We start from the raw sequence: 21,224 nt of genomic DNA on the forward strand, positions 1-21,224 counted from the left end.
GCTGGTGCTCATGCTGGATTTAATGACCCTGTCTATATTAACACGTGTTTATTACCGAGGATGTGCACAGCAGTGTCAAGTCCTGTCTCTTTTCCAGCCTGACTCCCTCAACACCCAATTTAGTCGTATGACTCTGGCACAGCAGTCGGCCAACAACAGTGGAGCTCCAGCCGCTGATGCCCGCCACTATGCAGCTGTGTACCACCACCCTGCCCCAGTGGTATTGCAGGGAGCGCCCTCACAGCAGGTTGCCAACTACATGGTAGCAGGGTCCTCAGGGGGGCACCCAGGGATGCTCCAAGGCCAGCCTGTCCCGCTTCCAACTCCAGGTCCTAGCCATGCGTATCCCAGCAGCATGCCAGGTCATGCTGCTTTCCCTGCGTCCAGTCTAAGCCAGCAACACACCAGTGTGCTCCAGCAACACACCTACATCCATCAACCAATCCAGCAGGTATCTCAGTAGCTGTGCATAAGTCAGTTCAAATTGATTCATATTTTTTTTTTTGTTTGTTTTTTTCATTTGAATTTGGGTTTTGTGCTTTTTACAGATGCCCACATGCTACTGCTCCTCAACCCACCACCCTCAGTGTTCCAACCAGCAGCAACAGCAGAACTACCGTCCGCCTGTAAACCCTCTGGCCTATAACGGCCCTCACAGCCAAAACCTGCCACAGCAGCAAGGTACAACAACTGTAGGTTGTCCTTCACATTTGGGGGACAAAAAAAAATCATGAAGGTTTGCAGGTTCTGAAATAAAGCAACCAGTGACATGCGGTCATTATGAAAAATAAAACACTAATAATGACATAAAATAAATATTAATGTGTCCACTGATCTGTGTTGTATTTTCTGTATGATTCCAGTCATTTTTAACATTTTCTTAAGTAAAAATTGCTGAATTTTTGCATTTTCAGATCAAATACAAAGAGCGACAAGCCTCACCTGAATCCCTCTGGTAAAAGTGGGTTGCATAATGCATACCTGTTTTTTAGCATGTTGCCAATATGTTTGCTGAAAGATTATACACCATGACTTTCTACAGCATGTGTAATGTGTTTAATGTAAGTCTGTGACGTCGTTATTCTAGCTGATAGGACTGTAAACTGCAGAGAAAAGTCATAAGGTGAAGCGGACAGCACTCTGTCGCACCTGAAGGGGCCATACGTGTAAATCTGACTCTAAAAGAGCCAGTGCCTCACTAGCCATGAATCTCACCACATGTCACTGGAAGCAACAGTGGTTTCCTAGATTGTTCGGGCGCCATGCAGTCTTTGTATTTGCTTGTTGTTCTGAAATGTTTTTTTTAAAAGGGAGACTCTCCGTTCTCAGGCCATAACTTTTTAGAAGGACCAACAATTGTGCCAGCTTCCTTTTATAGTTTATGTCTCTGAAGGATTGGCCACCTGAGGATTCTGTTGTTTTTCTCTTTAGCTCGCTTCCGTGCCTTCCTGTAAGAGCTTTTGTTCAATCCCACGCTCTTGCGATACTACACACATGTTTTCTGTGTGTGAGACTGCATCAGTGTTTCTTCATTAGTAGTCTGTTTCCCTGCTGGGGTGGGTCGGTAGGTCGACAGCGAACAAATGAAAATGCCCTACATAAAAATGCCTCAAAAACATCAATTTCTCAGGGAACTATAACTGCATTGTCTGTCTTTATTTAAAAAAAAAAAAACAACAACAAAAAAAAACAACAACAGGATGAAAGTGTGAGGAGGTAATAGTTGTCCCAGCCTATTGAAAAGAAGAGCACTGATGAGAGGCGGGATACGGGGCCGGGACGCTGTCTGAGAGGCTTCTATGAATCTCACAGTGAACCGGTCTCTTTTTCAGCCCCTCAGTCTTCACCTGCAGGCCATGCCGCCGATGGATGGTGTGTGTGTGTGTGTGTGGACAAAAGCGAAGGAGAAATCAATCTTAACCTCAGTTTAGTGGATGGATTTAATCCATCAGCTGCAAACTGGCATCCCTCAAAAACGTCAAGGAGACAGTAGGCCATTATCTGCGTCTGAAGAAGCACAATCATGTGCTGCCTGCTGAAATGGAATAAATCTGGCGCATTTAATATTGCGGTCATTTCATGCTCCGTTTGTGTGGGAAAGTGGGGAGACATGGGTGGATAAAAATAGCCGCTCCTCATGGGGCGCTTTCATTGTTTCATTGTACTTTTCTCCCAGGGTGGCAGACTGCAAAGACACCTTCACAAAAGGATGTCCTCTCCTTTGTTGCTCGGAGCACCTCACGTGTGCCACGGGGGACTGTATTTTCAAATGTCTCGCCTTGTCACCTTGACATTTAGATGCTCCCTCCTCCTCCTCTGGCAAGGAGCGAGCTCCACCATTTCACACCATTTGGGAAAATGGACAGCTAGTCTGATCGCTTGGGTGTTGTGGGCACTAATAAGAAATTGATATTTTTCTCCCCATTTCCATTTGGTCACTCAGGTTGCTGTTTCAGGCCACCGCAGGCTAAATCAAATATATTGACTTTCTCATTTACTCCAAGTGCCTCCACCGTGCTTTGCTGTAACAGCTCAACTCGCTACGCACAGTCTCCGCCCATGTAGTTCCCCTATTGATGTGCCACCATTTTTGCTTGTGATTTTTTTTTTTTTTTTTGACGAGCAAAGCAGCTCATCCTTAACACTTACGGTCCCTAAGTACTTTCCTGTTTTTGTTTGTCAGTGCACCAGCCTGTGATGTCAAGCCCTGTGTCCAGTTACCAGACCGTAGTGGGTGTGCAGCAAACACCTAACTTCGCTCTCACTGGTGCCCAGCAAAGCAGTATTGGCAGTCAGATGCAAGGGATGATGGTGCAGTACTCTCCAGTGCAGTCCTATCAGGTATACAAATACAGTGATTGTGACCACTCAAGACAGTCTAAGATCCGATACAAGTTACATAAAAATGTTGCATCTATAAAGATATTCAGTTTTGTCAGATTAACTTGAACAATTTGTGCATTATTGTGGTTGTAGTTTGCAGTGGTGTCGAACAACAGTGACCGCAATAACACCCTTGCCATTTTCATAGAAATAAGTGTCTGAAAGGAAGTTATAGGCTTTAAATTCTTGATGAGGCGCAGACTGATTTGTGATGTGGTTAGGAAAATAACCACCTCTTATTTATTTTTCCACATTAAACTCGGAAAGTACCACACAGTGTTGTTTGACTTCAAATTGCTTTACGTTGATGCTGTATTAACTTTAAACACCATTTTGATGGTTCCTAGCAGGTGTCCATGCCCCATCAGACGCACCAGCAGCCGATGTTAGTGTCGTGCCAGCCAGGACAGGGTGCAGTGGCAGTTGCTGGCATGCAGCCCTGCTACAGCCTTCTCCCTCCTCCGAACCAGCACACCACCATGAGGTAGCAAGCTGAACACTGATACTTGCACACATTTCCTCGTCGAAACAACAGCCCTTTTAATGCATGTAAATCCAGAGGGGAAGGAAATCGTTTTAGATTTAAATCCCAAATTGGCATTTTCATTTATTGGGAAGGAAATGCTCAAGATCATGCATATGAACATATTCTTGTATTCTTTTATTAAAATCTATTGTCTATTTAAGGCAGCGCTTTTCAAATAATGGGACAGGCCCCCCTGCGGGTCTACACTCAAATATAACATTTCCTCAAGGTTTATACTTGAAGGATGCTGGTGCCAGCAACTCATACGCTGGTTTGTACAGATAAATAGTATTTCAAAAATACTTGAGAACCACAGGGTTAAGACAATATTTAGAATGTAATAATTGATATCAGACAAGCAAAATATCAGTGCAGTTGTTTAATCACCAGAATCGCATCCAAAACAGTAATGTAGAACTCTTATTTCCTCATTTAACAGACAAAACTCCCTTAAGTCAAATTGTGCTGATATTCAACTCTCCTTGGTTTACTTTCATCCATTTAAAACAACCAGATTCTTCTCTGGTGTGTCCCAGAAACCTATTTGCAGGTGACTCTGACCCTCGCTGGTGAAGTGGTCTCCTATTTTTAGACGTAAGAGGCCCAATGAGTGAATCCCCAAAGCACCTCTTGAGCAAAGGTCTTCATGATGTCATTACCTCAGCTTTAAGTGTGCCGCGTCTTTGTATTACTGTTGATTGTCGACTGAGAGACCCCTTCCAATAGCTTTTTGGCAGTTTTCCCCCATCGTCGCGCTCGCCGGGCTCTCGCTCATTATAACAGATTGATAGATCTAGTTCACAGAAAGCAAAACACGTAATTAGTTTCCACCTCCACGGACCCAATCAATCTGGAAATCGGTGAATGCAGCACTTCTGGGACCATTACGCACACTCATACAGTACCCGCAACAAACCCCAGACGTGCGCACGGCCGTGCTCCTGGTCGTCACCAGCGAGAGACGGGAGGCCAAGACACGCGCACACACAAGGGATGTCACGTTCTCATTGTCTCGGGTGTGAAATGAGGCTGTTTTTAGCAGGACGGTGTGTGTTGCTGAAATGATTTATGCACTAGCATAGGAACCACTCTCCTTGCTTTTCCCGCGAGGGGCCGCCTGTCCACCTGCAGTCTACGTTGCGCCAGCTGTACATGAGTCCCCGCAGGCAGGCTGCTTACAGAGCCGAGTGCCTGCTTTGCAAAGAGATTTACGTTCAATTTCAAATTTAGCACACCAGCTGTAATGTTGAGCTCGCTCAACTCCTGGAGACGGATGCCAGGTTGCCTCAACTACTTTTTCTGATGAGATCTGCTCTGAGTTAGACAGATATGGATAGTTTAATTGGATTAAACACTGTTACACTCTGAATATAGATTTCAACTTCAAATAAAAAGCTGAATTTACCTGTCCATGCATGTTCCTTCACAGTTCCACCTTGAGTTTCCTCCCCTCCGCAATGATGGAGCAGCTCCAGTTTCCTCAGAACTCATCCCCCTGTGTTGCCCAGCAGAACCAAGGCCAGCAGTACACAGGTACACTTTCCCTCTAAAGTCCTTACTTGCATGTAGAAACCACCATTAAAGTCACTGCAGGATGTCAGCTGTTAGCTGTTTTGCTCCCTGTGGGCTGTTTGATGTGTGAATATTGCAAAGTACTTTGAGTGCCATTAATGCGTCATAAAGGAAAAAAAGTGTTGCATCAATATAAATGCATTCCATTTGCTATTTATATTGGTCGCTCTGGAGAATTACTCTCACTGTTGGCGCTCGCTGTTCTCGAACGGCAGAATGCTTTTCTTCATAGAGATGACCCACGCCCCTTTAATGAAATCATCTTCGCCGGATTGCAATAATGTATGCGTGCCAGGCTCATGATTCAGTTGAAATTCTGCATATTACACTTGAAAATGAGGTAGCACCGTTGAATGGGTCACTGCCGTTTGATTGAAAGACGCTGCGGGGAGGGGGAAGAGAAACAGAATGATAGCATCAGCTCCTACTAGTACAGTCATTTATTTATCACATCATGAAATAGGACAACCGCACGCATTTCTGTCAATATAGATCAGTGGCATCAATTATCACCGTGGGCCACATCACAGTTATGGTTACCCTAAGAGGGCCGCCAATGTATAATCACCTCATGCTAAGCAGAAATTTGAGTACCAACTATCCCCATTTTTAATGGGGTTTCATTACAACAACAAAAAACTCCACATGCAGTACAAATGTTCTGTCAAAATTGACAGAACAAATAACATTATAATACACATTTTAATTTTCTTTTTTATGTAATATACAATATGAAACTATAAAAATAAAAAATAATACTTAATACAAATAATAAAGTAATCGTTTTGACATACATTATTTTCAGGCTTTCACAGGCCACATAAAATGATATGGTGGGCCAAATCTGGCCCCCGGGCCTTGAGTTTGGCATCTTGTGCGTTAGATGCTCATAGATCAGACAGCTTTAACAACAAATGTGTTCCTATGTTGCTTACCGAGGCTCAGGTTTGTCAGTCTCCTTCCGAATGCCCCTTTTTTTTTTTTTTTTTTTTTTTTTTAAAATGTGTGAATGCTGAGGAGCGCACTGATGGGAGCCATCATTCCAATCCCATCCGTAATGAGGTCAGTTGAAGGTCACACGCCAGCCTCACCTCCCGCATCTCCAGTAAACACTTTTAATTGGCTCGTCCAAGGATGGGAATAATCTGCCGCCTAAGTCTGAAATCTCCACTGTCCTTTCTGTTATTAGCTGATTCATTTTCAGAATCAACGTTGATGTTAAGAATGGGTTTTGTACCTGGCAACACGATATCTTAAAGTATCTGATGCTGCTTTTGAGGTCAAGGGGCAGATGGAGCCTCTCCCTTTTTTTTTGTTGTTGTTTTGTTGTTGTTTTTTTTTTCCTTGAAGACCCACCAGTCACATTCATGCAGCACATAGTAATTAGCTAATTGGATCTTCCGGATCATCACAGAAGATTTATCAGAAAAAAAGAACGACTCAATTATAGCCCCTACGGATGTGCCTTTATAATCGAGGCACTTAAAATCTAATTGCTGAGCAGCTAATAGTGCTGCTGTTTTCACGGATGGGGTGTGTAGGTGAACAAAACTGCTAGAAAAGAGCTTTTGAGCAAACACACATTTGCGCAAACAAATACACTTCAGTCTGGATGCATTAATGAGGTTGTGTGATGGGGTGTGTTAATAAAAAATGGTAAACATTGTACATAAAATCTGCTTACCAGCCGCGCAAAAATAATCGTGACTGCAGCAGCCTTTTTATTTTATTTTTTTTTTAATCATCAGCAGGGTTGTTGCCTCCACCCCCCGGCAGCGGTATGGTGATGCTGCAAATGGCAGCGCCCCCCTGCCAGCAGCCCCGCGCCCCCTCCCCCTGCCTGCAGAAACAGCCCAGCTACAAACACCTGGGCCTTGAGCAGCAGCGCAGCCACCGACCGACTGAACGCCCGCCACCTCCTGACAACACACAGGTACAAGCGCTGCGTGAGCGCATCGGTGGCAGAAACGGAGCCCAGAAAAAAAAAATGCCATGTGGTGCTGATAAGATGTCTTTACAACCCCCCCAAATTGTATCAGCTCAATGACGGAGACTTTGCACATAGAAAAATATTTGACGTAATAAAACGTTAAAGGGACTGTTTGCAACTGGCTCATGATTACATTTTCCAACCAAAAACTATAAGAACACCACCACCGGCTAGCATGTGTTACGCACATACACAACCGCCAAAGCGACCAACAATTTAGTCATTCTGTTAATCAGGGGTCACCAACCCATAGATTGCGAGCTACTGGTCGATCTTTGGAACTTTGCCGGTCGATCGTGAGAATGTTGGTTGGGGGGGGGGGGAGTATTATTACATTAGTGCTTTCCCCTCACGGAGAGCGACCAACATACATGCATTTCGACCACTGAACACGCCCGTACGCCAGCAACCCGCAAGCTCCAGCTAAGAGCCCAGTCCCCAAAACCCGGCCAGAGAAACTAGTACACCGGCTCCCCTCACCGCGCTAGCAAAGGTTGAATGAGAAACGTGCAGAAGGGTCAAGCGAGAGGGAGTGACAGAGCGCCGCGATGTGCCGGAGTACACAACAGTAGTTATTGCATGTTAATATGACTCAAAATATGCCTTTGCTACCTCAAAATTAAGGCACAAGTATAACTCCATAGACATGTAACTCCAAAACAATCCTGGAGCTGCGGCTTGTTAGGGCTGGCTATTGTCTCTCTCTCTCCTCACCACCGCTCGCCCTCGACACTGAGCCAACAGGCCGAGATGTAATGTGCTCATAGAGCCCACGCCGCAAATCCGACCCACAAAGTAGGGGTGACCAAAGTGCGGCTCGGGGGCCATCCGCGGCCCGTGGCTCATGTCATTGCATCACTGCAGAAGCAAAATAACCCAGCAAAAATAGTAAAAATCGAGAAAAAGGCACAATGAGGGAAAGCTGAAATGTTGAATGATAACACAAAGCTTTGTATTGAAAGACAAACCTTTTAAATATCTTTCACTTTTTACTTTACAGTCTACAAAATAAAAGTAAGCCTTTCTACAAAATAAATACACACACACACACACATATATATATATATATATATATGTATATATATATATATATATATATATATATATATGTATATATATATATATATATATATGTATATATATGTATATATATATGTATATATATATATATATATATATGTATATATATGTATATATATATGTATATATATATATATATATGTATATATATATATAGTTTAAATATTTTGTATATATTTTTTTCTATGCTTGCATAAACATACAGTCATGTATAAAAAAAACATTAGACCACCCTTGTTTCTTTAGTTTCTTGTTCATTTGAATGCCTGATACAACTTAAGGTACCTTTGTTTGGACAAATACAATGACAACAAAAATAGCTCATAAGAATTACATTTTTTTGGCAGTACAGTGCTATAGCTATTCATGTAAGAACTTAAATGGTTTTGCTTATTATCAAGAAAACCATGGAAGTTGCTAGATACCATCTCTTAAATTAAACTCTTACGAGCTGTATTTGTTATCATCATATATATTCTATCATCATATTTGTCCAAAGAAATTAACCTTTAGTTGTACCAGGCATTAAACTGGATCAATAAACTGAAGAAACAAGGGTGGTCTAATTATTTGTTCCATGACTCTGTGTGTGTGTGTGTGTGTGTGTGTGTATATACACACACACACACAGGGTGATTTTGAAAAGTAACTCCTCTTTTTGAAGTACTTGTAATTTGATTTCTGAACTATAATTCTTAGAAGAAATGAACATGAGAAGAAAGTGCAATGCACAGAGTTTTATTTAAAATTCGATATGGGCGCCAGCATTTGCCACCAGTTTCTCAAGCCGCCTGGGAACCGCATTAACGTATTTCACAAGGAACTCTTGTGGGATGGAAGACGTAACTTTCCAATTTCAAACAAAATAATCCATCTGAAAAGAAAAGAAGAACATAGATTTAATTCCCATACATCATGGAACATACAGGAAAAAAAGGAAAAATATTACAACATATGATGAAATTATAAGTAATTAAGTAATTAATAAAGGATCTTGCGCAGGTTCACGGCCGGGACCAGGGTTCTTGGGCTCAAAAAGGTTGGTGACTACTGCTGTAAATGCTACGCCTTCAATGATAGCTAACACTAGTTGCTAAACTTTGCCAAATCACTGACATTAGCTGCCAACAAACATATCGAGTGTGTGTGTGTTACATGGGGCGTGGCTTAAGTGCCCGGAGTGGGGAAGTGGAGGAAGTGAGCAGCATATGATTCTTGAAGCAAGTTAGAAGAACGTTGGCGCCCTCTAGGCAGCCGCGTAATGGTGCAAACAGTCCCTTCTAAGAGAAAGCTATTTTCAAACCGTTTGCTGAGGGGATTATCCAAGTATGGTACGGATGGAAGACTGCAAGCTGAAAATAACGCGAACATAAAAGCAGAAGGCTGCAACGGTACATTAGAGCAGCTAATGTGGATGGCAGTGCTACATGAAAGTGACAACTTCAATTCGAAGACAACTGTGCAAAATGGAGGGGGAAAAAATACTAATCTGTGTTTTTGAATGAAAGTGTTTGTGTTTTCTCCTCGTTGTCCTTGGCCCCACTACTGGCGTGTTGTGTGTAGAGCAGCCCGCCCTCGTCCCCGGCACTCACTCCCTCGCCGGGCCAGTCGCCCAGCGTCAAGGGCCTCCCGACGGGCATCTCGTCCATCCCTGTCATGGCCCACCAGCACCAACTGCAGCTCCCTACAGCCTTCTGCCCCAGTGGACAAGGTCAGCAAGGACTCACAGGTGTCGATGCTCTTGCAACCCAAACTTGGCTCAAAACAAGTTCCTTTTGAAAGAGTAAAAATATGTGAGGTGTTCCCACCACAACAATGGTTCTCTACATTTCTGAAAGCCCGTTAGTATGTTTGGGGTGTTTAATCCTTCCCATATACCCCGTTTCCCCAAATAGATGCCGTGCGCAAACATGGCATCTGAACTTTACACTGGAGTTTAAAGAAAAGGTTTAGTGGCTTTATTTTATGCAGGACAAGCACAACCACATATTGTCCCTGCAGTAAGTCACAGTTGCTATAATATGATATATATATATACTAATATATTCATGTTAAGAAATAATGTAATAGGTGCTATTCTAATTAAATATCATCATTTGTGGGAAAATATAGCAAATATGTCATATTACTATTATAAAAATGCATTACTACTAAACGCCTTACCACTCAGACATCATCAACAAAGCCACAATGGCCACTGAGTGAGGAAATCTGGTATGCATTCATGCAAGATAAATACACAATAATTATGCACTGAGTTATTATATGCAATACTTTTGGCCTTGGTGGTGTAATGCTACATGCTGCTATACAGTTGCACACAAAATGAATTACATTCAAATTACATTGCAGTTTATGCACTTAGTGTGATAAACCAACAAAAGAACAATTTAAATATCTTTGAACATTTAATATTACAAACGGACACAATTTTTTTTTTATTGTTTTTTAATTTGGTCATGTATTGAAATTTACATTAGGGGTTGAATCATCGCAAATGCATCAATTGTTTTAGCATTGCAATAGGGATATATGCTGATATTGGCGTAAAAATTAGCTATCCGATCATATCGGTGTAGTTTCTTTCTGCCGGCACTGATGTCGGCTCACAAGAGATGGCGTGCTCCACACAGCAACAAGCTCAGTATGTCCGCCGTCTGCAATTATTTCCAAGTTTGGCCTTCAGATTGTAAATATGCCGTTTGCAATGAGTGTATAGTGTGACATTTTTCTCTTTGTGTGTAATGCGGCTCCGCATAAATAGTAGCGCTAGGCCTGAAGTTGCCTGTATGTATGTTTTTGCAATGTAGCCAGCGACATTGTTTGTGAGAGGGCACCATTTTGCACTGTTTTGGTTATATTTGCCGACCAGACGCCTCAGTAGGTGTTGACTGTCGGGACGAAGGCTCTGCTGCCCGAGGCACCTACATCAGTAGTTTTTTTTTTTTGTCCGTGTCGGTTGTCAGTGTTCATGCGCTCACCATGTTCATTCTTTTTGAAACCGAAATGTTCCCACATTGTAGCTGTCGGCTGTGGCATTCACCTCAAAACCCATCGCTTCTGCGCCTTCTTCATGTTAGCGTATGCTGCCTCACAAAGCTAACGGCTAAACCCTGTGTATCCACTCGCGAATAGCCCCGCCTCCACACACAGGCTGAATGAGATGAGGGCCCACTCTCTCTGTTCATTCCACTATGGAACCAATGTGCACAGACGGATGCAGAGTGAACCCTCTTGTCATCCAGCCAGTGAGGCACAGAGAGATGAGCAGATGGAACACGTGTACATGCACATGTCAATGTCATAATTATCTACTTGTTTTCTTTTTTTTTTGTGATCATTCGATTTATCGATTATCGTGACAGGTCTAAATAGTGCTGACTCCAAAAGAACAGGTACCGCTGCTCACACTTTCGAGCAACCATAAGGCAGCTGCACATTGCACCAGGTAACCAAAATAAGAGCGCACATAGTAGACTATAGTCCGACGTGTCGTGAAAAAAAAAAAAAAAAAATATATATATATATATATATATATATATATATATATATATTTATGTGTATATATATATTTATGTGTATATATATATTTATGTGTATATGTATATTTATGTATATATATATATATTTATGTATATATGTATATTTATGTATATATATATATATATTTATGTATATATGTATATATATATATATATGTATATATATTTATGTATATATGTATATATATTTATGTATATATGTATATATATTTATGTATATATGTATATATATATATATATATATATATATATTTATGTATATATGTATATATATGTATATATATGTATATATTTATGTATATGTATATATATATATGTATATATATATATATTTATGTATATATATATATATATATATATATTTATGTATATATATATTTATGTATATGTGTATATATATATATATATATATATATATATATATATTTATGTGTATATATATATATATATATATATATATATATATATATATATTTATGTGTATATATATATATATTTATGTGTATATATATATATATATATATATATATATTTATGTGTATATATATATATATATATATGTATATATATTTATGTGTGTATATATGTATATATTTATGTATATATATTTTAGGGCTGTCAAATGATTACAAATTTTAATCAGATTAATCAGTTTTCAAATAAATTAATCATGATTAATCACCATTTGCAACCATGGCCATTTTTACTGTATTTTATTGAAAGAAAGATAAAACACAGGACAGGATGAACTATATTTGCGTGTATTAACAGCTCCAAATAAACTGAACATTTCAATCAAGCTAGCTAATCAAGATAGCTAACATGTCTGAGAACCTCGCTACCCAACACTAGTTTCTTGTATAGTCGCAGAACATTTGAATCACACGTTGACGGGGTTGCATTCAAAGACACCACGTACCTTAAGTTGAACTCACGTTTTGAGTTTATTTTCTCGGATTTCCAAGCATACTTGAATGAAGAAAGTTGTACTTCCGCATTGAGAGTTGCAAAGTGAGCGATAAGAATACCCGCTTATTGTTTTCCTTTGTCTTTCTGTTTAGTTGGACCACACCTATGCGCATAATAAAGACGTTATTGTGATGTTCGGAGTGTCTGCGAATGCATCTTGCGGTAGTTGAGCGACGATGAGGAAGTGTGGTTCCGGACTAGAGACGTGTTTGTTTGGACTTGGAGATGCATACATGGTGTTGGAATTGCACTGTGTCCATGTGTTCCGGTCACAAAAGAGCGGCAGACGCTGTTTGCCTCTGTGGGGTGCCTCACTGTGAGAGGCGTGGCTTGCCATGATGCGTATGCATTAATTACGGAAAATGTTTTTGTACGTGTTGAATGAAATAAATATAAATGAAAATGTGCAACTAAAAGAAAAAGCATCCAGGTAAACGTTTTTAATAGTCTTCAGAATTCAGAAACGCTAAGTGTCTCAGCTTTTCTTTCCTGCTGCTCATTTTCCTCACCTTTCCATCTGTTTCGACCAATCTCTTGCGGTTTTCACAGGGAAAAAAAAAAAAGGGGGGTCTCGTTCAATTGAAAGAGCGGGCTCTAAGAGCCTGTTTCATTTGCAAACGACACAACGTCAATTAAAGCAGCTTTCTTGAACTCTTTCAATCCCGGCCATTTCAAAAGGCAACCTTCAGTATCGCATTTTAGATGATTTTGACTGATCTTTCAAGGCACGCAGAGTATTTGGCGATATGAACACGCAACCTGCCAAAAGAAAGAGTAGGCGCCCATTTTTCATCAGGAAAAAAAAAGTTTTTCTACCTTTTTCCGTCCTTTAGTAACCAGCACTAGGGCATGGGGACGTTTCAGGAAAATATCAGTTCCCAACTACAAAATGGAGAAAACCAGCTTTTTATGACAAAGATACATTTCAAGCATAACTTTAACTTGGACACAAATATTTTTTTGCTTTTGTGACAGCTCAAATATCGAAACAATTATACCACAACATAAACAACACAATGAAGGGGTCATTTTACAGCTTATTTACAAATATAACACCATGAACTATTTACAATGTTCACATCTGGAACTGAACTGTGTGTGTGCACGCATTAAAATGTCCTACAATGCGTAACCTCGTGCACGCTACGCTCCCCCACGCTCCCTCACTTCCTCCTCGCTGTCATGTGATTCTTATATCTACATGATCTCTGCCCAGCTTATCAGATGCACTACTGCCACCTTGTGGCCGTTTTTATGGCTTGAAATTGCTCTGAAAGTGAAACTGCACTAGTGAAGAGTTGCGCCATCGACCTCGTTTTGCCCCTCGTGCAAAACGCAACGTAGAACCACATCTTTGGTATTGAATGAGTTCATTGGCCATGATTTTTTAAATGACTTTTGTCGAGACAAAAATGTTTCAATTAAATATAACACTTTCTATAACTTACATGGCATATTGCAGTATTACTTTTGCGCAAACAGTGTTTATTTCTGAAATGCATCCAATAGAAGAAGCATAATGTGATTGAGGGAAGCGCTGCTGCCTACAGTGTATGCTCAGGGAACCAAGTGCTGGGCGATGTCAGTAGCATCTCTCCATAGCACATTCAGCATGTTGTCACTGTACTGTCTCATAACATGCATCTATGTCCAAATATGGAGAGTATGTCGTTCTGGTGAAGATGTGACTGATGTAACTCCGTGTAGGTGAAGCACACTACTCTCTACTGGGTCAGCCTCTGCAGTACAAGCACGCCATCCGACCTCCGCTCATCCACACGGCACACATTTTGGCAAAACATCAGGTCAGACGCACGTTTTCTCTATCAAATAGCCTTTTATTGCTTGGTATTGTTAGCATGCTGTGACCCTGCCTCTCTCCTCAGGCTCCAATAGGGGTTTGGCGTAGCGGTCATGGAAGGAAGGCCAGCAGAAAGTCTTTACCTTCAGATCACAGCGTAGGTGCAGCAGGTAATACGACGTCCAGAGGGAGGCTTGAATTGATTTAACACGGCGCTTATTTTGCACTCGCAACACAAGTGTGCTAATGTAGGTGATTAGATATCACTTCAGGGCAATTATGCTGGGGGAAAAAGAACAATACACCTCATATTGGGTGTCTTTATCGAATTAACCAGTTTTTTTTTTTTTTTTTTAATTGTGTCAAAACCTGCTGCCTGTCTACGTGACGAAAAGGTGGATGTAAGCACAATAAATGACGAGGACGGCAGATTTTGCACCTGGCAGTAGAACCGGCAGCCCGCGTGGGGGCCTGACTGAATTTGTGCTGATCATTTTAAATACTGTGTCATATTTTTGCACTCGCCGACACATTCCATGCACTTTGCAGGTGTGCTTGTCAACAATCTCGCTCAAACAATCAAGGAGGCAGCCCAGTGGGCTGCACATGAGCACACCGAGCAGTGCAGGCGCTTTTTAATTTCGTTTTTTTTTTTTTTTTTTTTTTTTTTTTTTTTTTTTTGGATCCCCGACTGTCATTTGTGCACTTTTTGAATGCGTAATCAAGTATTGCGATTTCTCATACCTCACGCGTTTGATGCTGACGGCAGCGGTTTGTTGAAGCCTCCCCTGGTGCACGTCTGCTTTTTCCTCTCCAGCCATGACAGTTGTTTTATTTCCTGGCTATGTGGCTGTTTGTCAGCAGTGAGCAGTCACATCTTGAAAGTGATGGATCCTTGAGAGACGCGAGGGGGCCGGGGGGAGGGGGTGACAGGGTGTCGGGGGGGAGCGAGGACCAGCGAGATGGACTCGTAAAAAACCTCCCGGCACGCGTCTGCAAAAAGGGGTGAACTGACACGACGTCAACTCCTGGTTGCGCAACACTCTCAACCTAAAAACGGCCTCACTCTACTCTACCTGTGCCACGGTGACCCCCCACCCGCCACCCCACCACCACCCAGCACCCTGCTGCACCACAGCAGAACTCGTACCCAAGTACCTCGCTGCTAAGTTGTTGGTGCATCAGTGGAGCACCCTGTGAAAGCACCTCCAACCTCTGCTGCCTCAGTCTGGACTGTCAGCGCCTCACGTCCCAAATCAGTATCCTTGTTTGAGGAGTGAATGTTCTCTCGTTTTACTTTATTTTTATTCTTTCATTCCCCTCACCCCCCCGCCAACAGGTCTCTAGAAGGTAGAAACTGAACTTTTTTTTTTTTTGACTGCAGAACTCAAGACCATAGCTTGTTTATTTTATTTTTATTTTTTTTGTAGCAGCAAATTGTGGAACATTAGGAAATTCGGATTAGAATCATGAAAACGGACCATAAAACTTATTTAACGCTCTTGTTGGTGTCCAAGCAGGAACTGTTTTCACTCATAAGGGGAGCAGCAATTATGGAATGCGGCCAAACAATAAATAACACTTAATATAGAAATATATACACACACACACACACACACACACACACACAGTATATCCCACATATCTAATTGAAGTCACTTTGTCACAGTGACTGTTGCATTTGCACTGAAGTGATGAGCAAGCTGGAGTTTGTTTTGGTGGTACCTTCTTGCAGTTGTCGCACTGAATCGGGCCACCCTCTTTTTTTTTTTTTTTTTCCAGTTTTAATTTCATCGAAATGTTTGTATGCACATGAAAATGCAAGCAAGTTTGTTACTCTCCTTAGCTTCAGTTTCCTTAGAATTTCTGGTGTGAATATGAGTGTGTTTGACACTTGTGTGTTTGAGGTTGTTTAAACCAATAAACGTTTTCACTACACACAGTGACCCTTTTTTTTTCTCTCCCCAAGCATTTTGTTGTAAGAAAAATGAAATTGTTTTGAACTGTAATGTTTAATGTGTCATTACTGTTCTCTCTCTGGCGTGTTCATGGCCGAAACATCTTAAATGGCTTTTTGCTGCTTTTAGTTTTTGTCGTAATTAATTATTTCATAAGAAAATAATCAATTGTGCAAATGTTTGCACAAATCGCTTTTTCGGAAAATTAAAAAAAAAAAAGAAAGAAAATGCATTTTGATTTTTTTTATGTATTAAGATCACTCCTGTGACGACGTTTTGTCCTTCATTCACCTGCAGTAATTCATCCACCGCGATGTGTACTGTTTAATTTACATATATTTAATTAACTTATGTTGGTCAATTACAATGTAAGTTCCACTGCACGTGTATTAATTAAAATGGTCCAAAACAGAAAGGGGAAACAAAAGGTCAGCATTTAAATCCAAACGTCTATCGTCATTGTGAGCAAGTAGCGACTCCAAGTGGACAGAAGCCCTAACTGCAAGGGCGAATTATCAGTTTCACATGCCAAATTAAATAATACATATTAGTGCTTCAACTATCGATTATTTTAATAACTTATTAACCGGTCGATTATTTTTTATTATTACTTAATCTGATTTTTAAAATAATCCACTTCTTTATTCAGAAATTGACAGTTTGAACTGACAGCGCAAATAAGTGCACAAACGCCAGGTTGCCGCTTGAATATTCTGTGAAAATGTTAAATAATAAAAAATCTAAATGTTTGTCAAATAGCTTCAGTAAAACCATAAGTGTACACAAAAATACAATCATGATTATTTTCTTAGTTGATTAATCTGAAGCGTGTTGTTTCGATCAATGGAGTAATCCATAGTCAGGCCTCAGATGGACCAAATGAATGTGAAGCAAGCACCTACAGTTAGTGGTTGGGGCTGCAACATATCCGAAAAGAGGCAAAAATGCTCATCGCTGTTTTGTGTGTGAATATCTTGTATTGTATACTACAAAGGTAGTAAGTCTGCTTTCTAAGAAAACTAAAAAATATTCACATTTGAGTGGCTGAAATCAGAGGATATTTACATACCGTATTTCAATGAAAAAACGATTAATCGATTACCAAAATAGTTGTTGATTAACCGGGTAACCGATTAACCATTGATTAATCGATTAATTGTGGCAGCTCTAATGCATATAATACAAATTATACTTGCTAAAATTATGCATAAAGCAAAAGCTAACCTGCTACCCAAAAACGTAATACAATTCTTCTCCTCAAGAGAGGAGAAGTATGACCTGTAATTTAAAACACTAAAATGAGCCATTTGAAGAAACAGTACAAGCAGTTGCTGTTTATAAAGTAAAAGGAAGAAGAATCCTGAACCACAGGGAAATACAACTGCACTTACTCCTTATTCTCCATGTTTGTAGGATTATCTGAAATATGACAATGTTTGCACATCATCCAACAACGTATGTGTCAAATATTAACCGCTTCATCGTTTATTATCGTGTATACAGTATGTACAGGCCAAGCCTGGCCCTTTAAGAAGAATTGCATTGTGGGAAATTGAGTGTTGTAGTTCTGTGGCTGAGCACAGGCAGGGGTTTCTCTATCCTCTCTTCTGTCTGCGCCGCCCATTGTGTCCTGCGTCCTGATTGACAATGGTCTACAGCCAATCAATCGACTTCTTGTTGTGGTCATGGCTACCAAACTAGCTAAAGTGTGAGCTACTTGCTAACCGCCAAAACTGTAAACAATAGACGAAGCAGAAGAAGCTAACCGTGTGAGGAAAGGATAACAAGGATACAAAAACGCTACAGCGGAACGGCGCCAGGACGAAGAGGCACGGTCGGAGGAGTGAAATATGAGTGAGTCGCTTAGTAATTTCTTGTGTCCAACCTCGTAGGTTGGTCATTAAAATTCAAACGAAATTTGAACTTTGAGAGTGTTTAAACAAGAGAGAAACGTGAGAAAATGTTCATGCCTGTCTGAGAAAAGTGTATAAGTCAGCTGGGATAGGCTCTGGCATACCCCCGCGAGCCTAATTAGTATAAGCGGCATAGAAAAAGGATGGATGGATTTATAAACCTCAACTTCATTCTAACACATTTTTGTATTCCATCCGTTTGCTTTTCCGAGGTCGGGTCACGGAAAGCCCCGACTTCCCTCTCCCCGTCTACTTCATCCAGCTCCTCCCGGTGGATCCTGTTGAGAGACATAGTCTCTCCAACGTGTCCTGGGTCTTCCCCGAGGCCTCCTAGCAGTTGGACGTGCCCGGAGGCCCGAGCCACCTCATCTGGCTCCTCTCAATGCAGAGGAGCAGCGGTTCTACTCCCAGTTTCTCCTTTTGGACATGTGGAATTGCCAATTGTAATGTGTGCTGTACACCAGCGTCAAACGTATATATGTCCAAATCAAATGAAACTGTTATTTTATCAAATCTAAATACAACTAATGAGCTACATGTGTGGCATTCATTCAAGGTTGTGTACATTATCCTTTTTTTAAAGAGACTTACTGTATATAGCAGAGGCCATTGGTTGGTTAAGAGAACCAGTCCCACTGGAGCTTAATAATAAATTACCAGGGCTTCGTTGTCATTATTCAGTGGGAGATCTTTAAGCACAATACGCACTATGCAAGTGTTGTCATGGTGCAGCACTTTCCATTTCACACGGCGTAATTGGTACCCATGGGAACCATTTAGAGGATGTGCTTCGGAAGACTGGGGACTGTTTACTCTACGTATTTACAATTTAGATTTACATGCGTCGCTACCGCGCACATAACGAGCACAGCAACAGCAACTGAGGTGAGGTTTGTCTTGTACATTTGGACCATTTTGGCGAATGAAATGCCCACGTCATCCTTACTGTACGACGCCATTACTGACCACATCACAGCAGGCAGACCTGCTAATGACCGGCATCAAACGTTATGTTTCGTTCCAGGAGCCAGGCCGCACTAGTCGTCCCTCGCCGGTTTGCGGGTTTTCAAAAAATAATACATGCTTGCTGTTTCGTGGGTCACAACGGCCTATAATAGTAGTCAAACATGTTGAAACACAAGTCATACGTAGTGTTGTGGTCACTTTGTACTTCTCCCCCACTCCGTTTCAAGCGCTTGGAGGCTAACTCGTTAGCTGGAATATTGCAGTTCATAAAGCGGCGGCCGTCTTCTCCTGCCTTGTGTCCCTTCAGACGTCCCGTAGCCTGCGCGTCAGAATTGCGCAATGTGGTGTAAACAAAGACTAATAGGAGCGTAAAGGTGACTTTATTTCATGTCTACAAGGCTCTAATAATGATTTTTAAAAATTATTTAGAAAGTCCTAAACACATTTTCTCTGCTCAAACTACGAAAATGTATTAATATTAATAATAGCTTTTCTGTGCTATAACAACAAAAAGATTCAAGTTGTAAATAAGGAATCGTACTTTGTGGAAATTCACTTATCAAGGCCAGGTCTGGAACCAATTAATTGTGATAAACGAGGGATGACTGTATTTCACATTGTTTTTTTTCATTTAAAACTATAATTGTTCTGAATAAAATGTGTTTTGTGTTAATATTTCTGGGTGTCTGGAATGGATTCATTGTATTTACATTTGTTTTCTATGGGAAACATCATCAAGTCAATCAGTTTTTGTACGGCTCAGTTTTCTACTGACCCCCGGTGCGACTGTACGATGTGTTTCCTGTGGGGGGGAAAAAAAGTATTTTCAAAGAGAGAAAAAAAATTGAACCACAAATGAGTGAATTTGCGGGGCCGTGAATGTTGAATCATGAATGCGCGGGGATCCACTGAATTAATATCATATCAACAATGGAGCGTTATGACCACAACCAAAAACACACAGATATTTGTGACAATGAACAGTAAAAAAAGAGCTGAATAATATCAATTTCATGGTGCTAGTATCGATCCAATACTGACACACTCTTTGGTATCAATATTACCGATATTTGGATCCTACCCCTAACTTCCACCACACATAAAAATGATTAGTTTAGCAGTCACTTCATAAAAAAAAAAAAAAAAATGCTTTTCATGTAACTAAAGTATTTTGCTAATTAAGTACAATGGAAAGACTGGAATGTACGAAAACCACCGAGCAATTTGTCCCACAGCAAATAATCCGTTCCAGACACCCAAAAATATTTAAAAAATATATATTTTAGGGAGAATAGTTATAGTTTTGCATCCTGGTGAGATCCATTTCAACAGTGTTTGACACCTTCTTTGTCAAAGCGCTTGCTTGCACTCCTAACTTTCTTTGGCCCCATGGTGGGTTATTTAGCAGTCGTACTCAATTGAAAACAATCAGCGCAAGTGGTAAGCACAGGTGTGACATCGAGGAGCTGTGATTATAGCTGGGTTTATGAGGCTTCTCGTTATGACACCATGGGATGTATATTTGTCTTGGAAAGCATCGCTCATCATCATCTCCTGCCTCGTGTGTGCATATCTGTGCGAGCTGTGGGCGTAGAGTTGGACTGTAATGCGTCGCTGAAAATAAATCCTCAGCCTCCCACTAGTGTGCCAAACAAAGCCCAGATGGTTCGCTTTTCACTTTGACGATCCTTCTGCTAAAAAAAATATATTCCCATTGTCCCCAAATTGGAAGCTTATATACTTAGGACGTGGAAGTGATTTATGAGAAAGTGTTTTTTCGTTGTTTTTATTGTAAATGCTCCACCCGCAAGTGAGGTAATGGTGCCCGTGTTAAACTGGCATGTAAAGCTTGGGCTAAAGCAACCTTGTCCTGGATGTAAACAATGAGATAATCTTCCCTTTGTTGGTGATAGTCATCGGCCCATCAGTGCAGTCAGAGACCAGGCGGGGCTCCACTTTGATGCAAAGTGTGCAGGCGGCTGGTTGCAAACAGGTTGTTTTATCTTCCACATGCAAGCAAGGGC

General features: G+C 41.0%; 1 protein-coding gene across 17 annotated transcripts in view; it reads left to right on the plus strand.

Annotated features, from left to right (window-relative positions):
- LOC129189109 (R3H domain-containing protein 1-like) overlaps positions 1 to 15,549 on the plus strand; it is a 40,941-nt gene extending 25,392 nt beyond the window's left edge. For 7 of the 17 annotated variants that reach the window (XM_054790478.1, XM_054790492.1, XM_054790483.1 and 4 more), the window contains 9 exons: positions 98 to 451; positions 549 to 681; positions 2,684 to 2,841; positions 3,231 to 3,367; positions 4,839 to 4,942; positions 6,730 to 6,914; positions 9,615 to 9,780; positions 14,270 to 14,367; positions 14,449 to 15,042. In XM_054790478.1, the coding sequence (XP_054646453.1) occupies positions 98 to 451; positions 549 to 681; positions 2,684 to 2,841; positions 3,231 to 3,367; positions 4,839 to 4,942; positions 6,730 to 6,914; positions 9,615 to 9,780; positions 14,270 to 14,367; positions 14,449 to 14,571 (1,458 nt within the window). In that variant the 3' untranslated portion in view covers positions 14,572 to 15,042. Of the gene's footprint in view, positions 1 to 97; positions 452 to 548; positions 682 to 2,683; positions 2,842 to 3,230; positions 3,368 to 4,838; positions 4,943 to 6,729; positions 6,915 to 9,614; positions 9,781 to 14,269; positions 14,368 to 14,448; positions 15,043 to 15,224 lie in introns of those variants that run through there. The other 10 variants (XM_054790470.1, XM_054790510.1, XM_054790555.1 and 7 more) reach the window with 10 other exon arrangements.
- The last annotated feature ends 5,675 nt before the right edge of the window (positions 15,550 to 21,224 follow it).

This window comes from Dunckerocampus dactyliophorus, chromosome 1 (assembly GCF_027744805.1).
Source record: "Dunckerocampus dactyliophorus isolate RoL2022-P2 chromosome 1, RoL_Ddac_1.1, whole genome shotgun sequence".
Taxonomy (NCBI): Eukaryota; Metazoa; Chordata; class Actinopteri; order Syngnathiformes; family Syngnathidae; genus Dunckerocampus; species Dunckerocampus dactyliophorus.